The 27,705-nt window shown below is 36.7% G+C and overlaps 1 protein-coding gene across 1 annotated transcript in view; it reads left to right on the forward strand.

Moving 5' to 3' along the window:
* ELP4 (elongator acetyltransferase complex subunit 4) overlaps window positions 1-27,705 on the forward strand; it is a 259,098-nt gene that overhangs the window by 10,210 nt on the left and 221,183 nt on the right. The window contains exons 2-3 of the mRNA XM_020963880.2: window positions 1,319-1,354; window positions 16,269-16,390. Of these exons, the coding sequence (XP_020819539.1) occupies window positions 1,319-1,354; window positions 16,269-16,390 (158 nt within the window). The remainder of the gene's footprint in view (window positions 1-1,318; window positions 1,355-16,268; window positions 16,391-27,705) is intronic.

Raw genomic sequence — 27,705 nt, forward strand, 5'->3', positions numbered from 1 at the left:
AGTCATTATTTTCCTTCTGTTTCTCACTCCTTTCATTATTCCTACTCTTCTTGGCAGTCTAGTAGTAATTTCTGCTTCACCATCCATAGTTAATTTAACTTAAATGTTCTGTCTCAAAGTCAGGTGTAGTATCACACCATGATTATTCCATTGAAAATGAAATGATAGTGGGAATCATAACTTAGTTTACCTTGCAAAGTTCTGACATAATACTGTATATAGTAAAAATATTAACTTCACAAAAGTGCCTTCAGGTGACTTGTGTAATGCTTGCAATTATTTTGACTTTGGGAGGAAAGTAATTCCTGTGATACCATTCTGTCAACTACTGTTTTCATAGCTTTTGCGCACAGTAGATTAGGAAAGCATTGGCATAGATTTTGAAGTTATATGAAAGTGCTGCGATTGGAGTCTTAAGAATGGAGTTTGAATCCTAGCTTTGCTATTTATTCCCTGGTGGCTTTGGGCTTTATAAATATTAGTAATTATTTATAGTTATTAATCTTTGTCCCTTGTGGCAGTTTTTGTTTTCTTTTTTTTATTAAGGCATTCTGGGTTAAGTGACTTGTCCAGGGTCACACAACTAGTTAAGTGTCTGGGGCCAAATTTGAACTCAGGCCCTCCTGACTTCAAGGCCAGTGCTCTATCTATTGCACCATCTAGCTGTCCCTGTACTTTGTGTTTTAAAATAAAATTATCCAGTTAATTTTTGATGACATTGTTGGGATTTTATCATTGTCTTTTGAATGAAATTAATGTTAAATGTACTTAGACCTTAATATTTAGTAAAGTGTTTAATCTGTTTAAAATTGTCTCTAAACAGAAAAAAATAGATAATTATTTTTAATTATTCCTTTCACTGAGGCTTGTTACATGTGAGAATACATATCAAAGTGGAATTTCTATCCTAATGACCTTTCTTTCCTAAGTATACTGATGTCGCTGTTGCAGTACTGTGCACTTTTAAGTCTTGACTACCAAGTTAATTTATTAACTAATGCTAAATATAACATTATTGGAATGCTTAACTACAGTTATGCTGATCACAGTGTGGTCCCATTGCTGAAGAAAGGAGGATAGTACAGGATATTATGAAAGTAATTGTAATGTGTAGTGTGTAATTACATATAATATGTAATTATTTCATAATAGTGCATTGAATAAAAGTATCACAAAGGTAATTAAAATGTTGTTCACAACCAGTTTTAAATTTATTGTATCACCTGTCCTTGATAAAATCTTAGTTGCACATGAAAGGTAATATGAAAAAGGTAGATTAATTTTAATTTTCTTTTTTTTGATTTTGTTTTATTTCCAGGTGGTGGTTTAGCTGTTGGAACACTGCTTCTAATCGGTTCGTATATAGAATATGTTATTGAGTTATGCCATTGCTTATCATTCTATTATGTATTATAATTTAAAAAATATTTCCTTTAAAAAAAACTGAATCCTTTTGGTTTTGACTCTTCTGTAATGTTTCCTAAAGGGGTGATAAGATAAAATCAGGCATGAAGGATTATCTTAAGAGGTACACAATATTATTTGTGTGCTTATCCAATTTCCATTAGAAAAGGAACCATATCTTACTCATCCTTTAACCCATACAATGCCTTAAATTTAGTAGGTACTCAGTATTAATTCAATTAAATTGAGGTATCCACCTAAAGTGATTAGACAGTTCTGTGAAAATATCAAGCCCTGACTTTGATTAGTGAACTGTTAAAAATATATATTATATTTCACTCAAAAATAGTTTAAATTAGTTTTAAAATCCATTAGACCTTTAGTATTTTAGTAAATAATATTTAAATTTTTAAGATATGAAATGTGACTGAATTTAGTAGCCAGCTGATTAGATGTATTTTGAATATTGGTGTTATGAAGAATCTAGTTTTAGACATTATTACTTTGTCTTCTGCCAACTGTCTAAAGAATTAGAAGAATAATTTGAAAATTCATTAATCGTATTGAATTAGTCTTTCATTGACAAGACTATCACTTAAGACCTACTGCTTTTTTATTTATAATTGTATACATAAAACTTTGGAATTGTTCACCTGTTCTAGCCTTCCATACATTGCAGGAAACCCTTCTACATCATACTAGCAGTTGGACGTCCGTTGTTTGTTTGAATGCTTCCAAAGATGGAAAACACACTGATTTTCTAGGAATCTTGTTCTGTTGATAAATGGAAGCAAAATTGGACTTGAGTACTTTTGCCTTCTCTGTGTCATCAGTTAAGATTACACTGTTTCCCAAATAGCAAGCCTATTTATTCCTTCCTTTTTACTTTTCTTTAAATCAGATATCCTTCAGTATTTCAACGAATCTATAATTTTATCAGTGAAAGCACAAGTTTCATTGGTACAGATCCACTCATTTTCCTCCTATGTACTTTTTGCCCTTATTTTTCAATAATCCTCTATAGAGAATCTGTACCAGAGCCCTTCCTCTCTCTCTTTTAATATTTCGGGAATGCCAGTTCAACATTTGGACAGTCTGCTCTTGCTATATGACTGGCTCATCTCCTTTTCTGATCATTCGTGTCCTCAGTGATATCTTCTGTATTACTTCTTGCAGACAAGAACCCATGTCCACCAATATGGGTTTTTCCTTTGTTTTTTGAGTCACCTACAGCTTTAATTCTTTTGAGATCATTTTGGGCCATGTTTTACAACTCTACAGCGTCACCAGGAGAATACTGTTTTAAAATAAATGTTTTGGTGGCAGGGATCATTGAAAGAACTGCATGGTTTCCAATGAAAATCAGCCTACTTTGTTCTTGTTTAGTTCTGACCTTGCTCCTTTTCTATCCATAGTACCTGTCTAACAAAGAGGTTGAGGTCCCCAGCTCAGGGTAATAGTCTGGACCATGTGTGTTTTCCGGTCACTTGGCTTTTGATTTACAGATTACTAGCCATTCTCACTTGACTGATTATAGATCTTTGGGGCAGTCCTCTAGTGTTCCGGGCTTCAGTGCTTGCCTCATAGTGACAAATGTAGCTTGAAAAAAAAAAGACTGATTGTTGCCTTTATCTTTTTCACAAACCAGCTTTTTCTGGGCTTCCTGATGCTATTCTTACAAATCCATGCTAATCTTTTGTATTTGTCCTTATCCTCTTTTAATCTAATCCCTGAAGAGAGCTTCTTCTGTGGTGTTCATTTTCAATATCTGTCAAAGATAAGTATATACTAATGGGTGCGTTCAATAGGCTGTACATTCTACCACATATCATCATTTGATTTTTTTTGTTAATTTATTTTGATTTATCAACAATCACTTCCATAAGCTTTTGAGTTTTAAATTTTTCTCCCCCTCCTCCCCAGATGGCATGCAATCTGATATAGGCTATATATATACATTCCTATTAAACATATTTTCACATTAGTCATGTCGTAAGAATTAGAACCAATAGGAGGAACTACCAGAAAGAGGAAACAAAACACAACAGAAGAAAAAAAATAGCAAATAGTATGCTTTGATCTGCATTCAAACTCCATAGTTCTTTCTTTGGATGTGGATAGCATTTTTCATGATGAAACCTTTGGAAATGTCTTAGATCATTGCATTTCTTTTTTTTTTTTTAATTTCTTTGTAGTTTTCAACATTCACTTCCATAAGATTTTGAGTTCCAGATTTTCTCCCCATCTCGTCCCTCCCCCCACCCCAGGATGGCATGCATTCTGAATACCCCTTCTGCTAATCTGCCCTCCCTTCTATCTCTCCCCCTTCTCTTATCCCCTTCCCCTTCTGTTTTCCTGTAGGGCAGGATAGATTTCTATACCCCATTTCCTTTATATCTTATTTCCCAGTTGCATGTGAAAACAATTTTTTTTTAACTTTTGTTTTTAAAACTTTGGGTTCCAAATTTTCTCCCTTCCTCCCTCCCCACCCACCCTCATTGAGAAGGCAAGGAACTCGATACAGGTTATACATGTGTAGTCATGCAAAACACTTCCATAGTAGTCATGTTGTGAAAAACTAAGTATATTTCCCTTAATCCTGTCCTGCCCCCCATTTATTCTATTCTCTCTTTTGACCCTGTCCCTCCTTAAAAGTGTTTGCTTCTGATTACCCCCTGCCCCAATCTGCCCTCCCCTCTATCATCCTCCTGCTGTCTTACCCCCTTCCCCCCTTATTTTCCTGTAGGGGAAAATAAATTTCCATACCCAATTGAGTGTGTATGTTATTCTCTCCTTAAACCAAATCTGATGAAATAAGATTCACTCATTCACTCTCAGCTTCCCCCACTTCCCCTCCACTGTAAAAGCCTTTTCTTGTCTGTTTTATGTGAGATAATTTACCCCATTCTCCAGATATCACCCCTTCATCTTCAACTCACCCTGTGCCCTCTATCTATCTATCTATCTATATACATACATATTATTTTTCCCTGCAACTACTCTAATTCTGACAAAGGACTCATGACTTACAAATATAATCTTTCCATGCAGAATGTAAACAGTTAAACCTTAATAAGTCTCTTATGATTTTTCTTTCCTATTTACCTCTTCATGTTTCTCTTGAGTCTTGTATATGAAAGTCAAATTTTCTATTCAGCTCTGGTCTTTTCATCAAGAATGCTTGAAAGTCCTCTATTTAACTGAATGTCAATTTTTTCCCCTGAAGGATTATGCTCAGTTTTGCTGGGTAGGTGATTCTTGGTTGTAATCCTATCTCCTTTGCTCTCTGAAATACTGTATTCTAAGCCCTTCAGTCCCTTAATGTAGAAGCTGCTAAATCTTGTGTTATCCTGATTGTGTTTCCACAATACTTTAATTGTTTCTTTCTGGCTGCTTGCAATATTTTCTCCTTGACCTGGAAACTCTGGAATTTGGCTACAGTATTCCTAGGAGTTTTCCTTTGGGAATCTCTTTCAGGAGGTGATCGGTGGATTCTTTCAATTTCTATTTTGCCCTCTGGTTCTAAAATATCAGGGCAGTTTTCCTTGATAATTTCTTGAAAGATGATGTCTAGGCTCTTTTTTTGATCATGGCTTTCAGAAAGTTCAATAAGTTTTAAATTCTCTCTCCTGGATCTATTTTCCAGGTCAGTTGTTTTTCCAGTGAGATATTTCACATTGTTTTCTATTTTTTCATTCTTTTGAATTTGTTTTATAGTGTCTTGATTTCTCATAAAGTCACTGGCTTCCAATTGCTCCATTCTAATTTTTAAGGAAGTATTTTCTTTAGTAAGCTTTTGGACTTCCTTTTCCATTTGGCCAATTTTGCTTTTGTAGGCATTCTTCTCCTCATTGACTTTTTGGACCTCTTTTGCCATTTGGGTTAGGCTGTTTTTTAAGGTATTCTTTTTTTGGGTCTCCTTTAGCAAGCTGTTGACTTGTTTTTCATGATTTTCTTGCATCACTCTCAGTTTTTCCTCTCCTTCTCTTACTTGCTTCTCAAAATCCTTTTTCAGCTCTTTCATGGCCTGAGACCAATTCATATTTTTCTTGGAGGCTTTGGATGTAGGAGCTTTGACTCTGTTGTCTTCTTCTGGTTGTATGTTTTGATCTTCTTTGTCACCAAAGTAAGATTCTTTGGTCTGACTCTTTTTACGCTACTTGCTCATGATCCCAGCCAATTACTTGAGTTATAAACTGTTTGTTAAGGTAGAGGTCTGCTTCCAGTGTGGAGAATGTACTGTCCCAAGCTTCAGTGGGTTTTGTGCAGCTGTTTCAGAGATACTTATTGGGACCTGTAAATCTTCAGATCTTCCAAGGTGCTATGATCAAGGGTGAGGTGCTTACTCCTTTCCTGGTCTGTGCTCTGGCCTGTGAATGACCACAAGCGCTCTTTTCTGCCTTGGAACTGTGAGTAGGATTCTCTCTCCACAGCCACTACAAGCTCCACCAGGGCAGCACTCCTCCCGCCCCAGGACCACCACCCAGAACACCAGACCCAGATCCAAGCATGGGGAAAGCAAGAGAATCCTGCACCAGCAGAGAGATTCCTGCAATCCCCCTCTGATCAGCCACTCGATTTCCCCTCAGTCTGTGGACCCGAAGCTCCAGAGGCATCCACCACCCCAGGTCCATGCTTGGGGACTTGGGCTGGGACTGTCCTTCTCTCTCACCGCAGACACAAGCTTTTCCTACTGACCTTCTAAGTTGTCTTTGGCGTTCATGGGTTGAGAAGTCTGGAAACTGCCACAGCTGCCTGTGATTCAGTCCTCTGAGGGCTGCCCTAGGTTTGCGGAGGCCCGCACGCCCGTGCCAAACTGTCCTCCTTTCCCAGCCCAGCGCGATATACCTTTCCAATCAACTATCCAGGTTGTCTTGGGCTGGAAATTTCTTTCACTCTGTTTTTTTGTGGGTTCTGCCGCTTTAGAATTTGTTTAGAGCCATTTTTTTACAGGTATTGGAGGGGTTTGGGGGAGAGCTCAAGCAAGTCACTGCTTTTACTATGCCATCTTGGCTGTACCCCAGTTCCTTGCATTTCTGAGAAGGGCTGAGTCTATCAACGTTAGTCATCACACAAAGTGGCTGTTACTGTGTACAACGTTCTCCTGGTTCTGCTGACTTCACTCAGCATCAGTCCATAGAAGTCTCAGGTTCTTCCAAAATCTGCCTGCTTATCATTTCTTACAGCACAATAGTATTCCATTACATTCATATACCACAACTTGTTCCGCCATTCCCCAGTTGATGAGCATCCCCTCAATTTATAATTCTTTGCCACCACATAAAGAGCTGCCATAAATATTTTTGTTCATGTGGATCCTTTACCCATTTCTATGATCTTTTTGGGATACAGACCTAGAAGTGCTATTGCTGGGTCAAAGCACATTTTTATAGCCCTTTGGGCATAGTTCCAAATTGCTCTCCATAGTGGTTGGATCACTTTACAACTCCACCAACAATGCATTAGGGTTCTAATTTTCCCACATCTTCTCCAACATTTATCATTTTCCTGTTTTGTCATGTTGGCCAATCTGATAGGTGTGATATGGTACCTCAGAGTTGTTTTGATTTGCATTTCTCTAATCAATAATGAGTTAGAGCATTTTTTCATATGACTATAGATGGCTTTAATCTCTTCCTCTGAGATCTGCCTGTTCATATCCTTTGACCATTTTTCAACTGGGGAATGACTTGTATTCTTATAAATTTTACTTAATTCTCTATATATTTTAGAAATGAGGCCCTTATCAGAGAGACTGGTTGTAAAAATCTTTCCCAGTTTTCTGCTTCCCTCCTAATCTTGGTTGCATTGGCTTTGTTTGTACAAAAACTTTTCAATTTAGTGTAATCAGAATTATCCATTTTGCATTTTGTAATGTTCTCTATCTCCTGTCTGGCCATGAACTCTTCTCTTCTCCATAAATCTGACAGGTAACTATTCCCTGCTCTCTTAGTTTGCTTATAGTATTAGTCTTTATGTCTAAATCATAAACCCATTTTGACTTTATTTTGGTATATGGCACATATCATCATTTGAACAAAAGACATTTCTTGGTTTTTCCTAGGCAATAGTTAGACCAAACTATTTTGCATGATTATGACTGTCATCCAGAAGGAAGGCTCTGCAGTATTTGAGGGCTTTATGTAATCAGCACAATGTTGTTCATGAACAGGAACATCTAGCATCTACTGAGAAAATCTGCTTCTGCTTGAACTCTGTACTGAATCTCTTTCAGAGCAATGCTGGATACCACTGGGGAACAAGCATTTCCCTTTTTTACTCTTCTCTTAATATTAATGATCATAGGATTGTCAAGTTTATTATCTCTATTGTTAGTTCCTTCAAAGAATGTTGTATAATTTTAAAATAGGCTTAGAGGTGAGTATTTCCAGTTATAATTTGGCTTATCAAATAGAATGCTTGATTTTTCATTAAACAGTAAAATAGAATCTTGTCAGTCAGTCAGTAAGCATTAATTAAGTGCCTACTATGAGCACAAGTGTTAGAGATACAAAGAAAGTTAAAAGACAGGCTCTGCCCTTGAGGAGTTCACAGTCTTTTCAGAGAGACAACATGCAAACAACCTATGTACAAACAAGCTGTATGCAAAATCAATAGGAAATAATAAATAAAGTAAAGAAAATGGGGGCTCAGAGGAAGAAAGAAATTATGAAAGGCTTCCATTAGAAGGTAGGATTTTAGCTTGAAATTGAAGGAAGCTAGAGATTAGAAGGGAGAGCAAGTATTTTAGATATAGTAGACAACCAGTGAAAATACCCAGAAAGGTATAAGAAAACTGTGAAGTTAGGCAGGATAAGTCATTAAGGGCTTTGAATACCAAACAGAGGTAATAGCCAGCCATTAGAGTTTGACCTAGTCAATCCCATGCTTTAGGAAAATCATTTTGACATCTGTGTAGAGTGTGTATTAGAGTGGAAAGATCCTTGTGGCAGGCACACCGACTAGAAAGCTGTTGCAGTAGCCCAGGTTTGAGGATATGAGGGCCTGCCCCAGTATCAGTATCAGAGGAGAGAAGAAGGTGTATTTGGCAGATGATGTAAAGGCGAAATCAGTAGGCCTTGACAATAGCCTAGATGTGGGGAGTGAGAGGCAGTGAGGAATCAAGGATAGTACTCTTTGAGGTTTTGAGCTTGGAATGCTAGAAGTATTGGTAGTTCCCTCAACAGTAATAGAAGTTTGGGAGGGGGAGGCGTTTGGGGGGAAAAGATAATGGGGTCAGTTTTGGATATGTTGAGTTTTAGATGTCTATGGGACATCCAGTTTGGAATGTTTAATAGGCAGTTAGAGATGCAAGACTGGAGTTCAGCAGAGTTTAGGGCTGGATAAGTAGATTTGAGAGGAATCAGGGCATAGGGATGCTTATCTTATTAAATAGATCTTTCATTCAATAATATGATGTGATCTGTTATATATTACTTGTGAAAGGTTGCCTGTTCCTTTCTAATATGCTCATTATTGCTCCCCCAATTTGTATATAATTTATTCTTTTAAAAATTATATATACATACATATGGGGAAATGAGGGTAGTTATTATCACCTATTTATTTGGTAATAATAAGATTGTTTTATCTATTCCTTTGGTATCTCTCCTCTTTTAGATACCTTGAGAATTCCTCTACCTACCCCCACATACTTATGTCACTTCCAGCATGAACGTGGTCTGGGTATACTTGGTCTTCTGCATCTGCATTTCTCATATTTGTTCTCTCTGGTACTGTTTCTATCTTTTCTTCCTAAAGACTCATAGAATCATAGATTTAAAGCTGGAAGGGACCTTGGAAACCCTTAAGGTCTCCGCCACCCCATTTTATAGATGAGGAAACTGAACCTGAAAGAGGTGAATTGACTTGCCGGTGTCACACAGCTCAGGAAGTGACTGAGGCAGGATTTGGATTCGTGTCTTCCTGACTCCAGGCCCCATACTCTGCTACACTTGACTACTTTAAACACCTTCGGCACCTGGTTTTTCCAGATCATCTCCCATCCAGCTTCTGACCAGGGCTTATCCTTTTTAGCTTCTAAGATGACACAAGATCAGCAATGTTCCTAGTGGTCTGACCAGAGATATTCTGTTCAAACATTAGAGTCCAAAGACTCCTATGTTAGAATCCAAATATGGTGGCTGTGTTGACCTTGTGATAGTGACAAGAATTGTAATAATAATCTTTGAAAGTCTTTCTATCTTAAAGTAATGTTACCCCTCTTCCATTTTCATCATTTTATTTCCTTGGGAAGCCTTTTCTTTATTTGGGGATTTCACCATGTTTTCTTTAAATTGTTTTTTCTTTCCATTCCTTTTCACTTTTATCAGGCTTTTCCTATTGATGATTTTTTTTTACCATCCTTTTTTTTCTAAATTAGATTTTCCAAATGCATTTGTATTTTGTACTAAAGTTTCCCTGACCTCTCTCCTTGTCAAGAAGGCCAAGTATCTACAATATAAGATGGTTTTTAGAATCCTTTGGTCTCCCTCATTCTGGCAGTCAATTTATATTGATTAAACTTCTATGTGAAATTATTGTAGTTGGTGTTGATGCCCTTTCCTTTATTCATTTCTCCATTTTCATCACCAGTAACTCATTTAAATAGGTCAGAATAGAGTTGTTTTTAATTGAATATGACTGTATGCTAATTTTTATTTTTGTTCTAATATGTCATTAGTCTGATTGTATATGGATAGTGCATTTAGAAATGACTCATGTTGGTAAAGTTCCATTATATTCCAATAGAATATAAGCTTCTTAGTGGCAACAAATGCTTTGTTTTTGTCTTTATATCCCAGGACATAACATAGTTCCTGGCTTATTGTAGATATTTAGCAAATACTTGTTCAATTGAGATGTTGTTTTCTGTCTTTTGAAATATAACGTTCCATTTTTGTGATGTTATTCAGTACTCACCATGTCTTATACCTATTGATAATTTTCTCAGAGAAAGTATTTATTAAGAGAGTGAAACTTCTATATAATTCATAAGCCTTTACCCTCTCACATTCCTTAATCCTGAACTATTAAAACAAAACTTGCATCTTCCCCACCTGTGTCTACCTTTGCATAGCAGGCACTGAGTACCAAAGTATACATTGATTTAATTTGAAGTTTCTTAGTTGAGTTCCTTGTTGAGTTTCTTTTCTTCTTGATCTTCTACAACAGTACTGGCACGTAAGCTGCATTTACTTTCATGGCACTGTTTCTCAAATATTTACCATGAGTACTGCAATATGAGATTATCAAATGTCCCATAAAATGATGTTTCTTATTGCCTTCAAATGCATGAAAAAAACCAACTCTTCTATTTCCCTTACTTGCCTCTTTAACAAGAATCTCTGAATAGCCCTTCTACTTAGGATCAATTTCCATCTGTCTTTTTTCATTTAGAGCAACAAAGTCAAGATTGATAACAATTCACTTCTGGTAGCAGTATTGCTGAAAGGCAGCATGGTCTAGAGGCAGTGGATAGACATCTATCCTTGGATTCAGGAAGACCTGGGTTCAGCTTTTACCTGTGATATGTGCTGATTGTGTAATGCTGGGCAAGAGGCGTATTTTCACTGAGAGTTCCCAATGTCAGTAAAATCATAGGTCTGTCCCAAAAGAAAGAAAAAGAGAGTATTGTCTATTTTGTTGTCATTGGACAAGAATTTCATAGTTTAAAAATATCAGCATCTAAGTCAATGTTTATAAAATGGCCAAAAACTATGATTCTTTACGCCAGCTGGCCCCTTTTTCACAGCTTGGGGGTCAGGAAAGACCTCGTGTATTTGATGGCCTTAAGTAGAGGCCTTGAAGGAGGTTATGGATTCTAGGAGACAGAGGTGAGGAGAAAGCACATTTGAGGTACAGGGAGTTCCTGTGTAAAGGCAAGACTGCGTGTGAAGGATAGTGGATCCTTCACAGTGAATCACAGACTGTATAAATGAGAGTAATGGCTCCTAAGTCTGAAGAGAGGTAGGCTTTAGCCAGGTTGTGAAGGGCTTTAAATGCCACAGAGAGGAGTTGGTATTTGTACTAGAGTTCTGGCTAGCAGCTGTGGCACAGTACATAGACCGTGGGCCTGGTGTCAGGAAGAACTGAATTCATATTTGACCTCAGATACTCTCTACTTGTGAGGAAGTCACTTAACCTGTTTGCCTCATTTTTCTCAACTGTAAAATGGAGATAGCAACAGCACCTACTTCCCAGGGTTCTTGTGAGGATCAAATGAGATAATATTTGTAAAAGCATTTAGTACAATACATGGCACATAGTGGTGCAATATAAATGCTTTCTTACCCCACCCTTTGTTTTAAGGTCTATACCGGGGTGAGGAACCTGCGGCCTCAAGGCCACATGTGGCCCTCTAGGTCCTCAAGTGCAACTGTTTGAGTGAATCCAAACTTGACAGAACAAATCCCCTTAATAAAAGGATTTGTTCTGTAAAACTTGGACTCGGTCAGAAGGCCATACCTAAGGCCCTAGAAGGCCACATGTGGCCTAGAAGCCCCAGGTTCCCCACCCCTGGTCTATACGTTTATCAAGGGCATCCTTGATGAAAATATGAAAAGGGACCAGACAGATATTTTTCTTTGGTAAACTATGCCTTTATAGTAACACTTGTCTGAGAGATAAAAAAGATTACTTAATGGTTTTTTAAAAATCTTATTCAAAACAATGTAGGGTTAAAGTTCTCCTAAAACAAATTTCTGTCTCATCCTTAATGCCTGTCATTACTGGATACTCTAATCTTCTAGTTACATTTAGATGCCATGCAGACGATGAGGTGCCTTAGCAGTGAGGCTGGTGCATAAACCCTTCAGGTCTCTCAGACTGGAAAGGTTTGAGTATGGCACCAGCACAGACCATATGCCTTCTGAGTACTGTCCCAGCTAAACTCAGAGAAACTTATCATCAGAAGGTTGGCCACAAGCTCGATGAATTTTGTCAGAGTAAATCAAAATATAATTCGATTCAATATGTATTTATTGTGTCTACTATGTTCAAGGCCCTGTTCTAGGTCCTGTGGATATAAAAATAAAAGGAAAATAACCCCTGCCCTCAAGGAGGTTACATTTAGCTAGAGAAATATAGTTTGATGAGAATATAAAAAATAATTAGGGTTTGGGGCTAGGGAGAGTGTACTGACTGCACAACACACACACACACACATCTTTTAAAGTTTGCAAAGCACTTCATATAATATATCTCGGTTGATTCTCACATTGCCCTATGAAGTACTATAGCATTATTATCTACATTTTATAGACAAGGAAACTTGGCATAGGTCAAGTAACTTGCCCAGGGTCACACAGCTGGTAGGTGCCAGAGGCCACGTTCAGACTCCAATCTCTCCTAACTTGAAGAACTTCCTGGCTCTTTACTCATCTATGTTGTTATCTAAGATGACTATTACCCTAGGAACAGAAGAGTTGTGATCTATATCTGTGTACAGACTACCCACACTGATGGCACTGATGAAGTAGAATAATAAATAGAGGTAGGGTAAATTAGTTTAAAAAGGATTGGGAAGGGAAATACATATACATACTAATGTGTACCTACTTGACTGGGCTTGTGGCTAATCTCTCCCTAACTGCAGATGGCACCTAACCTGGGGTCACACAAGGTGCTGGAGGCCTTCCTCTAAATCTCTTTAATTTGTACCGTAAGTACTACAGGAGCGCAGAGACTGCGCATTGGCTAACTTCCCTACGTATAGGACTAGCCTGCCTCCTTTTTCAGTCATAGATCTCTGATGACATCCTCCACACTACTGCTTCTGTGCAATTCTTCACTGATATTTTCTACCACACTCCTACCATGTGCCTTTATTTCCCTTTGGCAATATGACTTACAGCCACAGAACATATTAGAAAGGTTTTGATTTTGTCTTGGGTACAGACCTTTGATTTTACCAGTGTAAAGAACTCTCTCGTATGAGAATGCCTTCCATCAATGTAGATTAGCAACTCATCTATATCTTAATAGTCTTAGTCGTGGGGAACCTTCAGCCTCAAGGCCACATGTGGCCTTCTAGGTCCTCAAGTATGTCCCTTTGACCAAATCCAAACCCCTGGTCTTAGTTATTTGGAACACCAGAAGTTTGAGAGACTTGCTGATAATCCAACAGCAAATATTTTTTACAGGCAGAATTTAAATCCAGGTCTTCCTCACTCTAAGACTGGTCCTCTATCCACTGACTAAGCCATGCTGTGTGATATTAAAAAAAGAATGGACTTTTGTTTCAAGGAGAAGTTTAAAGTCACTAGAAGCATTGCACAGTTTCTCAAAAACAATCAAAACCACTGTCTTAATCACTTGTGTACATGTATTTAACAACTCTAAGTATTTTTTTTTTGCATAGGCAACCAGGGTTAAGTAACTTGCCCAGGGTCACACAGCTAGTAAGTGTCAAGTGTCTGAGGCCAGAATTGAACTCTGGTCCTCCTGATTCCAAGGCCAGAGCTCTGTCCATTGTACCACTAGCTGCCCCAAATCTCTTAAGTATTTTTTTCTTGATTACATAAATTTTATATACATTTCAGATTATACTTATATATAAATCAGTTTGCCCAAACTGGTAAATATAGCCTTTATTCCCCTATATTTTGTTTGTTCTTTGACAGTTCCACCTTTCAACAGTAAGAGTAATGCAGAGGTAGCAAAAGCATTTTCTATTTTTTTCACATATAAGAGCCCCTGTAAATCATTTTAAAGCTATATGAAATCCACTTGAAAATTTAAACTGCTTAACTTGGGACAGATTATGTTAAAGATTAATTAGGCTCTCATAACATTTTTAATGTACTAAGGTTTTATGTACTAAGGTTTTTTTTTTAAATTTTATGTCTTCTCTACTTTTTTGTAAGTAAATTCTTTGTAAATGAGCTGTCACCTGTACCTTTATTGCTAGTTAAGAAAACTTTTTTTTTGTAGGGGTGGAGCTAGGCAATGGGGTTATGTGTCTGAGGTCGAATTTGAACTCAGGTCCTCCTGAATCCAGGGCTTTATCCACTGCGCCACCTAGCTGCCCCAAGGAAACTTTTAATAATTCCATTTCTACAAATCAATATAATGGTAGTATTGTCACTTCTATCAGTCATGGCTTTATTCGGTTTTCTCTTGGCCATATTTGTATGCAGTTTATATATTCCTAGCATATGAAAGCTGCAAAATGCAGCTAACATACATACTACTTAAATAAGATATTGTCTCCTACATATGCTTTCATTACTGTTTGTGGCATTTTGAATATAAATGAGAGGAAGAATTTTTATACAAATAGTTTTTCCTGATTAAATTTTTAAGGATATTTTCAGAAGGCAACTTAATTTTTAATAATATCTCAAAGTAAGTAGATTTACCTTTAAAAATCCATTGGGTATATAATGACTAATGGGAAAATATGCTTAATATGAATGTATAAGTAGAGCCTTTATCAGATTGCATGCCATCTTGGGGGTGGGGGAGAGGAGTGGGAAGGGGAAAAAATTTAAAACTCAATCTTATGGAAGTGAATGTTGAAAACTAAAAATAAATAAATTCATTATAAAAAAAAATCCATCAGGAAGGCGTCTATAAAACTTTTTGTTTCTAAACGTTTGCAGATTTTTCCTCCCGAGTGTATGTGTATGAAAGCGGGGCGGGGGGGTGGGGGTAGGGTGTTAGATTTGAGATGAGGCAGAGGAAGGGCTAGTATAGTCTAAAGTGTCAAGTCACCTGGAATTAAAGAGATTGCCTACCTGTGAGTAGGGCATTCCTAGTTCATATATTTTTTCTACTTCAGAATATATCGAAATCAAGAATTGTGTTCAAATGCAATAAGTACTCTTTGGGAATCAGTCAAACAATGGAAAGAAACCATGATTTTTTATCCTGTGTTTATTATCTTACCAAACGCAGCACTTCTACTTGGTAGGTCAAGGAAAGGGGATCCCTTTACTCTTAGCTTTCAAAGGGATTTGATATCTTTTCATTTGACCAATTTGACCATTTGTTTCCTATGGGGAAACAAAAGGTGTGATAAATAAAAGGGAAGAGACAGGAAACCATAAAACAGAACAGGCTCTGTACCAAACTGAGTCACCTATGCCAATTCCTATAGGAGTCTAGAATAGTGCATTGGAAAGAACACTGGTTTTAGAGTTCAAGGACCTTCGTTCGGGTCCCAGAAATACTCCTTAGCTTCCTGTGTGAGCTTGGCAAAGTCTCTTCATTTCTCTGGGCCTCATTTTCCTTAGTTGTAAAATAAGGGGGTTAGACTAGGCCTTTCTGTGCTAAACCTTTGATTCCAAGGCCTAAAAGGAATTGTTAGGCCCAAAGATACCAAAATGTGAGAAACTCTTGTATAGTATTTAACATTAGGCTATATTCACTCATTGTATCAACTAAGCCTTGTATTTTAGACCCAAGAAATAATAATGCTGTCCAAGAAATAATAAATAGTTGGTATTTATCTGCATACATTCCGTAGTTAGTCAATAAGTATTTATTAAACTCCAGTGTACTAGGGACTATGCTAAATGCTAGGGATAAAAAAGGAGGCAGAAGGTACTTCTTTCCTTCCCTCAAGGAGCTCACAAACTCATAGGAAATGTTTGAGGTTTCCCCAATATAGAATGTAAGCTCTTTGATAACAGAGATTGTTTAATTTTTAAATTAGTATCTCTAGTGCCAGCTACATAGTAGGTACTTAATAAATGCTAGTTGAAAGGAATGATTGTTTTTTGAGTTATTTTGTAGACTGAAGGAGAAAATTAGATAAATATATATTTTGAAGATTTTGATTGAGAGGTATAACACCTATTTTATAATATATTAATATAAATGCTACATATTGTAAAATTATTCATTTATTTATTTTACAGAGGAGGACAAATATAATATTTATTCCAATTTGCTCTTCAAGTATTTCTTGGCTGAGGGAATAGTCTGTGGACATACTTTGTTGGTTGCCTCTGCTAAAGAAGACCCTGATGACATTTTACAGGTATGGGAAATACTTCGTTAATGCATGAAATTGTAAAGATTATATATGCATGTATGTCTTTGAGCATATTACTTTTTAAAATTAATCCTTTACAGTGCAGTCTAGCTTTAGAACTACTACAAAAGCCAGGAAAGTTGGTGAATTGTTGAGATTAATACTGGGAGTTTGTGGCCAGTCTGATCCTGTAACTAGTGTCCTCTGAGTACCCTTTACTTCTGCCACATTGATTGTTTTTAAAAATACCTAGGTTTAGTGCACTTGGAGGTTTTTTAACTGATAAAAAATCGTATTGAACACAAAGTAGGCATTACAAAGCATTTTATTGGCTTAACTTTTCCAACATTTTCTTTTTTGTATTATTCTATTATTCCTTTCTTGGTTTCACTCATGTTTTTGATGTTTTTATGATTTTTCTCAGTACTGTAGTAATTGAATGAGTCTCATGAAATTTTAATCAGATTTTCTTTACCTTTCAAGAGCAGTCCTTATTTGAAGAATTCAGAAATTTACTAACTTAGACAACAACATTCATGTTGGTAGACCACTTATTTTATTATTAAGGAATCCTTTTACTTGGACTAACATAGATGTCTTTTGACTAAGAATATGTTCTACTGTCATTATGGCCATTATGTTTTATCTTGTGCACTCAGAAAGAATGTATTCCTGATGACATGATATAATTGCTGCCATGAGCATCTAATAGTCCTGAATAGTGGGTTTTCTTTATGTAACATAAAAGATGCCCTGTAGCAGTTGCAAGTTTTTATTTGTTCTGTTTCCAACCTACAGCTTGAAAGGTGTTCGTATTTAATTAGAAGATTTCATTTACGTGACAATTTTATACAAAAACGTACTTTGTATCACTAAGTTTTCTAATGATTAGAGAAGTAGACTTGACCTTTTGTGGATGCAAACTATGATATTTGGGCATTGCCAAAAAAAGGAAAAAAATCCCTTTTTAAAATCTGTGGTTTTCACTGGTAAGCAACTTCTTGTGAAGATACTCCCTTTATGACACCTATGCATATTTTCAGCTGTTCCACAGCTTGTAAACTTTCCTGAAGCCCTGAGATGTTAAGCAATTGGGCCAAAGTCACACAACCAGCATGTATCAAAGGCAGAGATGGGACTTTAACCCGCTATGCCAAACTATCTCTTTTGACTCGGTGTATAATTATTTTCCTTTACTTACTTCCACCTAAATTTAAAATTAATTTGAATTATGAAATCAATATTGAAAGTTTCTACATATGATACTAATTTTAAAATAATTTTACTATTTTAAAATAGTAATTTTAAATAATTTTAAAATACTATTACTATTTTTACATACTGTAAAGCTGTTATTTTGAAAGTATATGGCTTTTTGTTAGCTATACTTATATTTGACCTAATCAGCAATTTTCAATTTTGTATGGGCAATATTTACTATTTTCCTTTCCTATAAATGTGTTTTGGATGAGGGTGTGTTATATCAGTACTGCACAGTATCATATTGTCAGTTGCCAAACAATTCAAAGCTTTACTTTTTATTGGATAAGAAAAAAAGAATTATCCCACTTAATGTTCTTAAATGTTTTAGGAGGTAATATATGATTGAAAAATATGATCAAACAAAATTTTAATTATAATAGAATAGAGATAAAATGAACATCTCTTCTAGACTAGTAAGCATAACCTTTCTGGCCCATCTCTGATGCTCACTACCTGAATCACCTTGGGCAAGTCACTTAACATTGCTGGGCCTCAGTTTAATCATCTGTTAAAAGAAAAAAAAAAGAGGTTTGATTAGGTGACCTCCAATGTCCCTTCCAGATCTACAGCTGTAATCCTATGACCTTTAATAAGCTGTCATTTTGCTGAAAACTAGCTGCTTTATGTAATGTGATAATTTTATACTAAGAAAACTATATTATGCTAATAACCTGGCTTCTATAAAGTATTCAGTGTCAATATATCCAACATTTTAATAATAATAACATATTTAGAAATTTACCATTATGCAAACATTCTTACAAATGAGTGACCAAAACCGAGGCATTAGCAGTGTTTACAAATATGGACAATACTGAAATCCAGTAATTGCTCTGCTTTAATTTTATGATATATGATTGGGAGTTTCTTGAACCTATAACCAAGACAAATATTGCTGATGCAAGGAAGGGGAAAAGACAATCTTATAGACCATAATTATCTTAAAACTGTGTATAACTAAAAGGCAAGTAGAGGATAAAAAGCCCCATCAGCTGCCTAAGATATATTATATTACCACCCAGCAATTTATCCATCATCCTTTGAAAACATATTCATGCCTATTGTAGTCAAAGCCCCTTCAGGAAGTCAGCATTAAGATGTTACACTGAAAAATTACACCCCTGTAGAAAATCCTATAGAACAATATACATGATGTTTTTTAAAAGCATTTTAAACACATATGCTGAGCATTTTTTTCAGTTAATATACTTTTATCTAAAAGAATACTTATGGACCTCTTAAGTGTATATATCATAATAACTATTCATAGGAATGGAGCTACTATGCTGTGCCTCAGAGGGAAAGTATAAATTGCTTACATCTTTTTGAATACTTTTAAATTTGTCATTGTGTAAACTGTTGTTTCATTAACAAATAAATAATATAACATTAAAATGTACTTTTTGTGAATGAAAACAAGAATAATAACTTTTTTTGCTCCCTTTCCCCATAATTTACTATTATAGTACCAGAATAAACATACCAGGGCCATTCATTACTTGTTGGAATATGTGTGTTTTTAATGGGAAGCTTAATGATTTGCCCAATCAAATGGATAATCATACTATTTCATAATGTATCTGTGATTAGGATTGAAAATAAATATTGTTAATAATGACTCATCAAAATAAAAGAGAGATAAATTTGACACTAACCAAAAGCATATCTAAATTTCGAGGAAGAAGTGGGAACTATTGCTCTGATGCCTGTGTTGCCATATTTCTTGATTTATTAATTATGCCCAATCTAACAACAAATATGATTAAAATAAAGTAGGAGGTTAGCATGACTTTAAGTGATCTGAAACTGTTTTCAAAAGTGTAGACGTAGACCAGTCCAAACATTTAGATTCAGTCAAAGGGCTGCACTCGAGTACCTAGAGGACCACAAGTGACTTGGAGGACGCAGGTTCCCCACCCCTGATAGTGACCGAGTACATGCTTGCCCGAGGTCATGCTGTAGGTATGACTTGGTTGTTAAATGAATCCTTACTTTGTTTGTAGTATTTTTATGTTTGTTTTGGTTTTGTTGTTGTTGTTGTTGTTTTTGGCTAGGCAATGGGGTTAAGTGACTTGCCCAGGGTTACACAGCTAGTAAGTGTTATGTGTCTGAGATCGGATTTGAACTCAGGTCCTCCTGAATCCAGGGCCAGTGCTCTATCCACTGCGCCACCTAGCTGCCCCTGTTTGTAGTGTTTTTAAGAATTAAAGAAAATACTAAGTAAACATTTGAACTTTAAGGTCAGTTATAACAGAATTTTATATCTTTAATATAAAAAAAATCAGAATGTATGAAACATTAATACTCTATTCTTCCAGGAGTCATAAACTATATGTTATGTGTTCTGATCTGTAAACAGCTATTCTCTAATACTCTTGCAGTTATTGAATTTTCACTGTACTTATCAAACTTAATTTGAAATACCTTATAAAAGTTAATAGTCTAGTGAAATAAAATTTATATGATACCAAAAGTTTTCAGGACTATTAAGACATATTTAATGCATTTAAATAGAAATTTACTATTAGTGCTGTAGGATATTGAAAGTATAATTTCTCTTAACAATACCTTTCAAGAGACATGTGAAATGAGGTGCTTACTTTGTACAAGGCCCTTTGGTAAGTGCTGGACAAAAACAAAAACAGGAGAAAAGAAAAGTTCTTGCCCTCAAGGTGGTTATATTCTACTGGAGGGGTAAAACGTGTAATCAGATAATTATTTCAGGGAGAGGATACCCATAACCACAGTGATGTGGACAGAGATGGTACCTGAGCTGAGCCTTGAAGGAAGATAAAGATACCAACAAATTGGAGGTGAAGAGGGGATGTAGCCCTCTCCGTACACGGCAGCATCCTGGCTCCCTTGCTGTTCCTCACCCCCAGTGCTCCATCTCCTGGGTCTGTTCACTTCTTTACACTGGCTTTCTGCCCCCTTCTCCCCAGCTCCCTCTTCTCCACTCTCAGAACCCCTGCTGCCCTTCCAGATTCAGCTCAAAGACCAAAAGCCTTTCCCAGCTTCCCCAGCTCTCCTTGTATTTTCTGCTCTAAAGTTGCTTTGTATGGAAGCTGTATGTGTCTTGTGTATACCTATCACATGCTGTCTGCCCCATTAGCATGTTAGGCCCTTGAGTACAGGATCTATTTTTGCGTTTGGTTTTAGCACAGTACCTGGCATAGAGGAAATATTTAAGAAATGCTTGTTGATTGGCTGTTTGATGGGGAACAGCCTGTACAAAGACATAGAGGCTTGGGATGCCAAGTTCAAGGCCCAGCCAGTAAGCCAGTTTGGCTGCAATGTTGAGGCCAGGCCAAGGGCAAAGTTATATCAAAGTCATTCAAGGATGAAAATGGAAAGACAATAAACAGAAAAAAATGGAAAAGATTTGTGAAGGTCATTTTAACAAACTGTCTTCTCCATAAAGGACAGTTAAACTACCGAACTTGGATCCAAGAAATGAGCTCCCACTGTGCCCATTACCAGACTTACAGTTGAGCTGACACTGTACTGTCATCTTTCCTTGCATCATGCCGCATGATGACTTCAACATCATTTCTAACCCTTCTAATGCTCTACTTTGTTACTTAAGCATTCTCTGCAGCCAGCCTCAATATTATACCCGATAGGTATAAATGTTATACACCATAGGTAGGATGTTTTTTCCATAGTTTCCAGCTTTTTGAAACTTTAGAAACCATTGGTGATGTTTACTGTGTATGAAAGTCACAGCTGTTTTTGTTTGTGTACGTCCTTTGGCCAAAATGCATTCAATAAGTTTCACTAGTGCATATGTAGCAACTTTCTCAGCTTGTTTCAGGGCACCCAAAAGAAAGGCTGATCAAAGGCTTAGCTGATGAGAAGACTGTCCTCCATTTGAGCATCTGACATTGAGTCTGTGCCGGAGAGCCTGAGACAGCCTTTACACTTTTCCATGTTTACAGCATTTGTTGAGCCAGTTCCGGAAACTGGCTGTTTGACCCCGGTGTTTTATTCTTGTTTTTAGGCCACTTGTGAGAGAGCTTATTTAAAATTCTGAACCCTTCTGTGGCAGCCACAGTGTTGAGGTTCTTTGGCAACTGAAGTCTAAGGAAAAGCTCTGTTTCCACTGACCTACATTCTTGGCCAAGTTGGTAAGATGACATGTGCCTAATTTACCAGTAAAGAAATACAGCATGAACTATAAACACAGCCATGATAGAGAACTATAGGGAGGGGAGAAAACCATTCTGTAGCTGTCTACTCTTTAGAAGGGAGGAGAGAAGAGATTTCTGCCATCACTCTTGCAATATCCTTGGCATTCAGAAGATTGTCAATAAAACAAAGGCAAACATGGAGAAATACGGCCTATGGTTTAGAGGAAGGGAAGGCTATGACTGAAATAATGCTTGAGTCTCTAGAGTTTTAGAGTTGAAAGGACTTTAGAGATCATTAGTCCAATCCTTATCTCCTCCAACCCCCTAGTTTCATAAATGAGAAAAGTAAAGACTAAAGGAGTTAGGTTACTAGCCTAAGGTCACCCAGCAAGGGAATGGCAGATTTGGATTTGTACAATGGTCTCCCGATTCCTCAGCTAGTGTTCCTTTCACCCTACCACACTCACTCCTCTATTTACCTAAAGGAATGAGTAGTCTAAGATCTTATCAGTTCTAGGATTCCAGGCCTAAAGATGACTTTCTTTGGAAGCTATAAAACACTCATCCACATCAGCTATAAAATAGCTAATATTACCATACATTTGGGGGGGGGGAATCAACAACAGAATTCAAACAAGGAAAACATACCCAGAAAAAATATTTTTAAAAATATACGGCATTTCATTAATTCATCATCTGGAAAGAAGTGACATTTAAATCAAATACTAGATGTATTCAAAATATATTTTTCCTCCTGGATACTCTATTCTTTCTTAAGGAATAAGCACATCAAAATTCTAAAATTATGAGTAACTGCCAGGAAAACCCGAAAGGGTAATACTTCCTAGTCAGCACTACCAGCCCTCAAAGAGTGATTATCCCATTAAATGAAGCAGTAGAGGATGTCATGAAAAGAGAATGGTAACACACCATCAAAGGTCACAGGTTAAATAGAAAGGCTGTGAAGTTTTATTACAGACAAAAGGATAAACTTCACTTTCACAAATCCCCAGTGCAGTCTTCTCTAGCTAAAAATTCAGTGACCCCTTCCGTAACTAGCATTTCATTCCTGAAAATCCACATTTTGTCAAGTGACTCTGGATGTAACTTGAGTTCCACATATCATCCTTTTCTCTATTTTGTCATGCCAATGAAGCCAAAAAGCTTTGAAATTCACTGCCGTTCTTTCTAAAATATTCACATTGCATATTTTTGTGGCTAAGAATCCATAAATAATGTTAGCAACAAGAAAGGTAATTTGTAACTGAATACTGAAGTTAAAAGAAGTTTTGTTTTAAAAGCTTGAGATGATGCCTTTTTTCTTTGTGTATGAGAAGACATGGTGCCACTTGTGAGGCATGTGGGCGGTATCAGAATCAGAAAGAATCTTTTTCCTCTTTACATCCACTTCCATAAACTTTCTCATAAATAAGAGCAGAGGTCATCACTGATCCTTTCACATTTTAATTATTCACTAGTACTGATTTTTAGGCTTACTGAAAACAAAATAGATTTTTCTTATTTTGATAATTTAAAAGTTCAGCTGGTTGTGTGTCTGTATAATATGACATTTTCCAGAAGCTATATTTATTTAGGATATTAATGACTGATTGTGTGACCTGAACAACTAACTTCTCTTTCCTTCTATAAAACAATGATGACAATATCTGCCATCTTTTCTTTCCTGGCTGAGTCTTTTGAAGACAAATGTGATAGTAAACATGAATTCTTTGGAAGAAAGATTACTAAAGATTTTTTTAAAGTATTTTAAAATGCCCATGAGGGTATTAATTTAGAATTTTAAAAATAGTTGTGCTTTATGTTGTACAAAAACTATGGTCTAAAAAAGCAGTGTGTATAAATACATTTTTGAAAAACTGAATCGTTTTAAATGCTGTTATGTTAGCTTGCTACTTAAAGGAACCCTGTGGCAAGTTCTTTTGTAAAGCTAAGGATTCTTTTGCAAATCAAATAATTACCTCTTTAATTTGTGTGTTAAGTCTGGATTTTCATATATCAGGTTTTCTCAGAGACGGAGTAGATCATCATTACCTAAAGGACATTACTGTAGGATTCAAAACTAGATGTGATTACCTGGGAGTTAGTTCTATTTTTAAAAAACGTTTAGTACTTTTTATCTCAATGGGGAAAAATTTTTTTGTGTGAAAGTATCATTAGTTTTCTACATTTGTTTAATATGAATCATAAGTTGTATACAGATGTGCTTTGTATAGGGATTGCCTGATATAATTATGGAAGTCTCAGCATATGATAAAGGTGTTGGAATTTTGGGCCATTTGGCTATTATTAAATTAGCTTTTGTCAATTTAGCTATGGCCTCATTTGCGATGTGTCACTAGGCCTTAACCTGATGTTACTCTGCTATTAAATATGAGTACCAATTAATTTAGTACATTATATCAGAAAGAATTGGCATCCATGCCGACAATAATAATATTATCTAAATGTTTAACCAGTGTAAATGAATTGTTGCAACAAAGAGACCAAAGGGGACCAGAAAGCTCCTTAGTCAGCAGACACCTGATTTACTTGACAAATAGAGAATTGTCTGTGAAAGGCATCACCAGTTGAGACTGTAAACTCATCTGTCAAATCTTTTGAAGAAGAATGATAGACAATTGTAAGTAGTATCATCTCAGAAAGCAGAATGAGATAAAACCAGTTTGAAGAAAGCTCAGTAGGATGTTCAAGTAAGTAAAGTTGTATCAAAGTCATTTGAGGATGAAAATGGAAAGACAGTAAACAGAAAAAAATGGAAAAGATTTGCAAAAGTCATTTTAACAAACTGTCTTCTCCATAAAGGATAGTTAAACTACCATACTTGGGTCCAAGAAATGACACTAATGAAAACCAAGGCAGAAAAGGAGCCACATTGGAATGGAAATGGTACAATTGTAAATCCAGTGAGGGACCATTATATAAGGTATCCAAAAAAGGGGGATGTATCAGAGTTGGGGGAGGGGGGAATCTTGATCCTCATAAATGGGCAACAGGTAACCGAGAGCAACAATTACTGTCCTATATACCTACTCTCAGCTATTTAAAATCCTTATGAGACTCATCTATATATTAGTTGAGTGTTTCCTCCATGAGGGTATTAATACAGAACAAGTAGGTTTTTGCAAGTGGTATTCAACAACGAACCACACTTTTATCCATTTGCAATGAACTGCAAGATGTGGAGAATATAATAGCTCATTGTGCTGCTGTGATGACGTTGTATCTTGTTCTGGTACCCCTGACTACCCCATCCCCCAGTTAGTATAGTAAGTAAATTTATAAGTAGCTAGTATAAGGTAACAATAGTATGTCAGAGTGGGGAACCTGTGCCCTTCTAGGTCCTCAGGTTCAGCCTTTTGACTGAGTCCAAGTTTTACAGAACAAATCCTTTTATGAAGTTTAGATTCAGTCAAAGGGCTGCACTTGAGGACCTAGAAGGCCAAATATGACCTTGGAGGCTGCAGGTTCCCCACCACTAGATGAAGTATGATTGCAAAAGGGAAACATAGAAGTCACTTGCAAACTGTCTTACAAATTAAGAGAGCATAGTAATTACTTACATATTGTCTTATAAATTAGGGGAGCATAGAAGCCACTGGCAGCAGCCCCATAAATTAACTGAGGTCACATCCTGAGACTCTGTGCTAAAAAAGGGGAAGCCAGTTAGCCCCTAATGTTAATGTTAGCTCCTCTGACTCCTTAACTGTCTTTGGTCTGCAAACAGATAAGCTCCACAGGTGCCCAGTAAGACCAGCAACATGTTTTACAAGTGAAGTAACCCTAAGGTATTGATAACTTTATAATGACATTGTTTGTTAATGAACTAAGCCAAAGGTGACATGGATAACAGTTCATCCCCCATCACCAAAAACCTATAAAAATGGGACCCCAAACTCCAGACCTTTGAGTACTCCTCTGCCTGTTCTCTGAGTGCTCTCAGCTCCTATCTATGGTTACCTCAGTGACTCTCAATCTCTCTCTCTCTCTCTCTCTCTCTCGCTTCCCTCCCCCAGTTCTGTTCTTCATGCTTCCTGACTCTCTCCACTATCCCAATCCCCACATCTTGTTCTCTGCTTGCTGTTATCATGGTCTTTCCCATGGTCAAAGAACCTGGTGTGCTTGCCGTGACCCAAGAGGATCCTTTTGCAGTCCCCCTCTTTAGATCGTAAACCAACAGCATCAAGATAAAGACTAAATTCTGTCCCATAGCTTCCCCTACTGTGAATGCACATGGCAGTATGAAATCATTGGTAGAAAGCAAAGATTGGCAGATAAAACTCATGCCCTTTCCAGGAGGGATTTTTTCCATTATTGGGTTGCAGTAAATCAACTAATAATTCAATAAATTAATTTAGGAAGTTAGCTCATTTGTTGAGTACCCCCCAAAAATAGTCGTTTAATTTAATGGATCAGATGCCACTTTGCAACCTATTTTGGGGCAAGGTGTTTCCCTTCCATACATTAAAATCATTCAAGATTCCTTGAAATATATTACAACAGGGAGGATAGTTAGGAAATAAACATTTATTAAGTACCTGCTATAATGTCAGGTACCATGCTAATCACTTTACAAATATTGCTGGATTTCATCAATGATCATTTCAATAGCAATGACACTTTTAAATAACCCTCTAGTAATAAACATCAGACAAGGCAAAAAGTTAGGAAATTTATGTTCACCAAAGGCATTGAACACTGTGATAAAGATTTAGCAGAGTCCAGGTCACAGAGGGAATTCCTGTAAATGATGCTCCTTTTGTAGACGTCATTGTGTCTACTGAATTAAGCATTGTAACATTAGGGTGCCTCCTAGAAGAGATCTGTTGTCATTCAAAGGAGTTTGATTTGTTCATCCTGGCAGTAAAGACCAAATGGATAAAAAGTATCAAATGGCCAGGTTTCAGTGCGCATTTGGATGGGCGCGCTGTGGAGACTGTCCACCAGCACAGAAATCTGGGCCGCACAGTACAAATGCACGGTGAGCTGAGCCCAAAGTTGAAAAGGAAGAGGAAAATAGTTTGGATTGCTTTCAGGAACTTGCAAATTCCCACTTATTAGTGTTATTGCTATAGATGCTTTGGATTTCTTCCCTTGAGAACTACTGATTCATACACTTTGACTGTCAGTTCGGTAGTGATCATTAAAGCATCACTTCACATCCAATAAATCAGCAAAGTTGTCAAAAAACTTACGATGGCAAATGTTAGAGAGAACGCAGGGAAATGAGCACGTTAATACATCGTTGATGGAACTGGGATGTGGTCCAGACATTCTGGAAAGCAATCTGAAATGATACACACCTTTTGACCCAGGAATACCTCTACTTGGCTTTAAAGAGATCAAAGAAAAAGATCTTATGTGTACAAAAATATTTATAGCTACCCTTTTAGTTGAGGCCGGAAATTAAAGGGGTACCCATCAGTCTGGGAATGGCTGAGCAAGTTGTGGCTTATGAATGTGATGGAGTACTCTTGTGCCGTAAGAAATGATGAAAGAGGCAGCTTCAGAGAAAGGAAGACTCATATGATCAGGTACACAGTGAAGTGAGCAGAACCAGAAGAAAAGCTTTAAATCTAACGCCAACATTGCAAAAAAACAAAAAACAGGTTTTAAGACTTAAGAAAAACTCTGATCGGTGCAGTGAACCAACCTTGATTCCGGAGCAGCAGTAATGAAAAATGCTAAGCACTTTCTGACAGAAAAGTGGTGGACTAAATATGTAAAATGAGACAGTTTTGATCCAGCCTCAGACACATATCTGACCTCAGACACATAATACTTCCTAACTGTGTGACTCTGGGCAAGTCACTTAACCCCAATTGCCTCACCAAAAAAAAAAAAAAGACATTTTTGGAGATGGTCAATATGGGATTTTTTGTTTACTTTACTTTTTTACTTTTACTTTAT

This window comes from Phascolarctos cinereus, unplaced genomic scaffold (assembly GCF_003287225.1).
Source record: "Phascolarctos cinereus isolate Bilbo 61053 unplaced genomic scaffold, phaCin_HiC Scaffold_9;HRSCAF=440, whole genome shotgun sequence".
NCBI lineage: Eukaryota > Metazoa > Chordata > Mammalia > Diprotodontia > Phascolarctidae > Phascolarctos > Phascolarctos cinereus.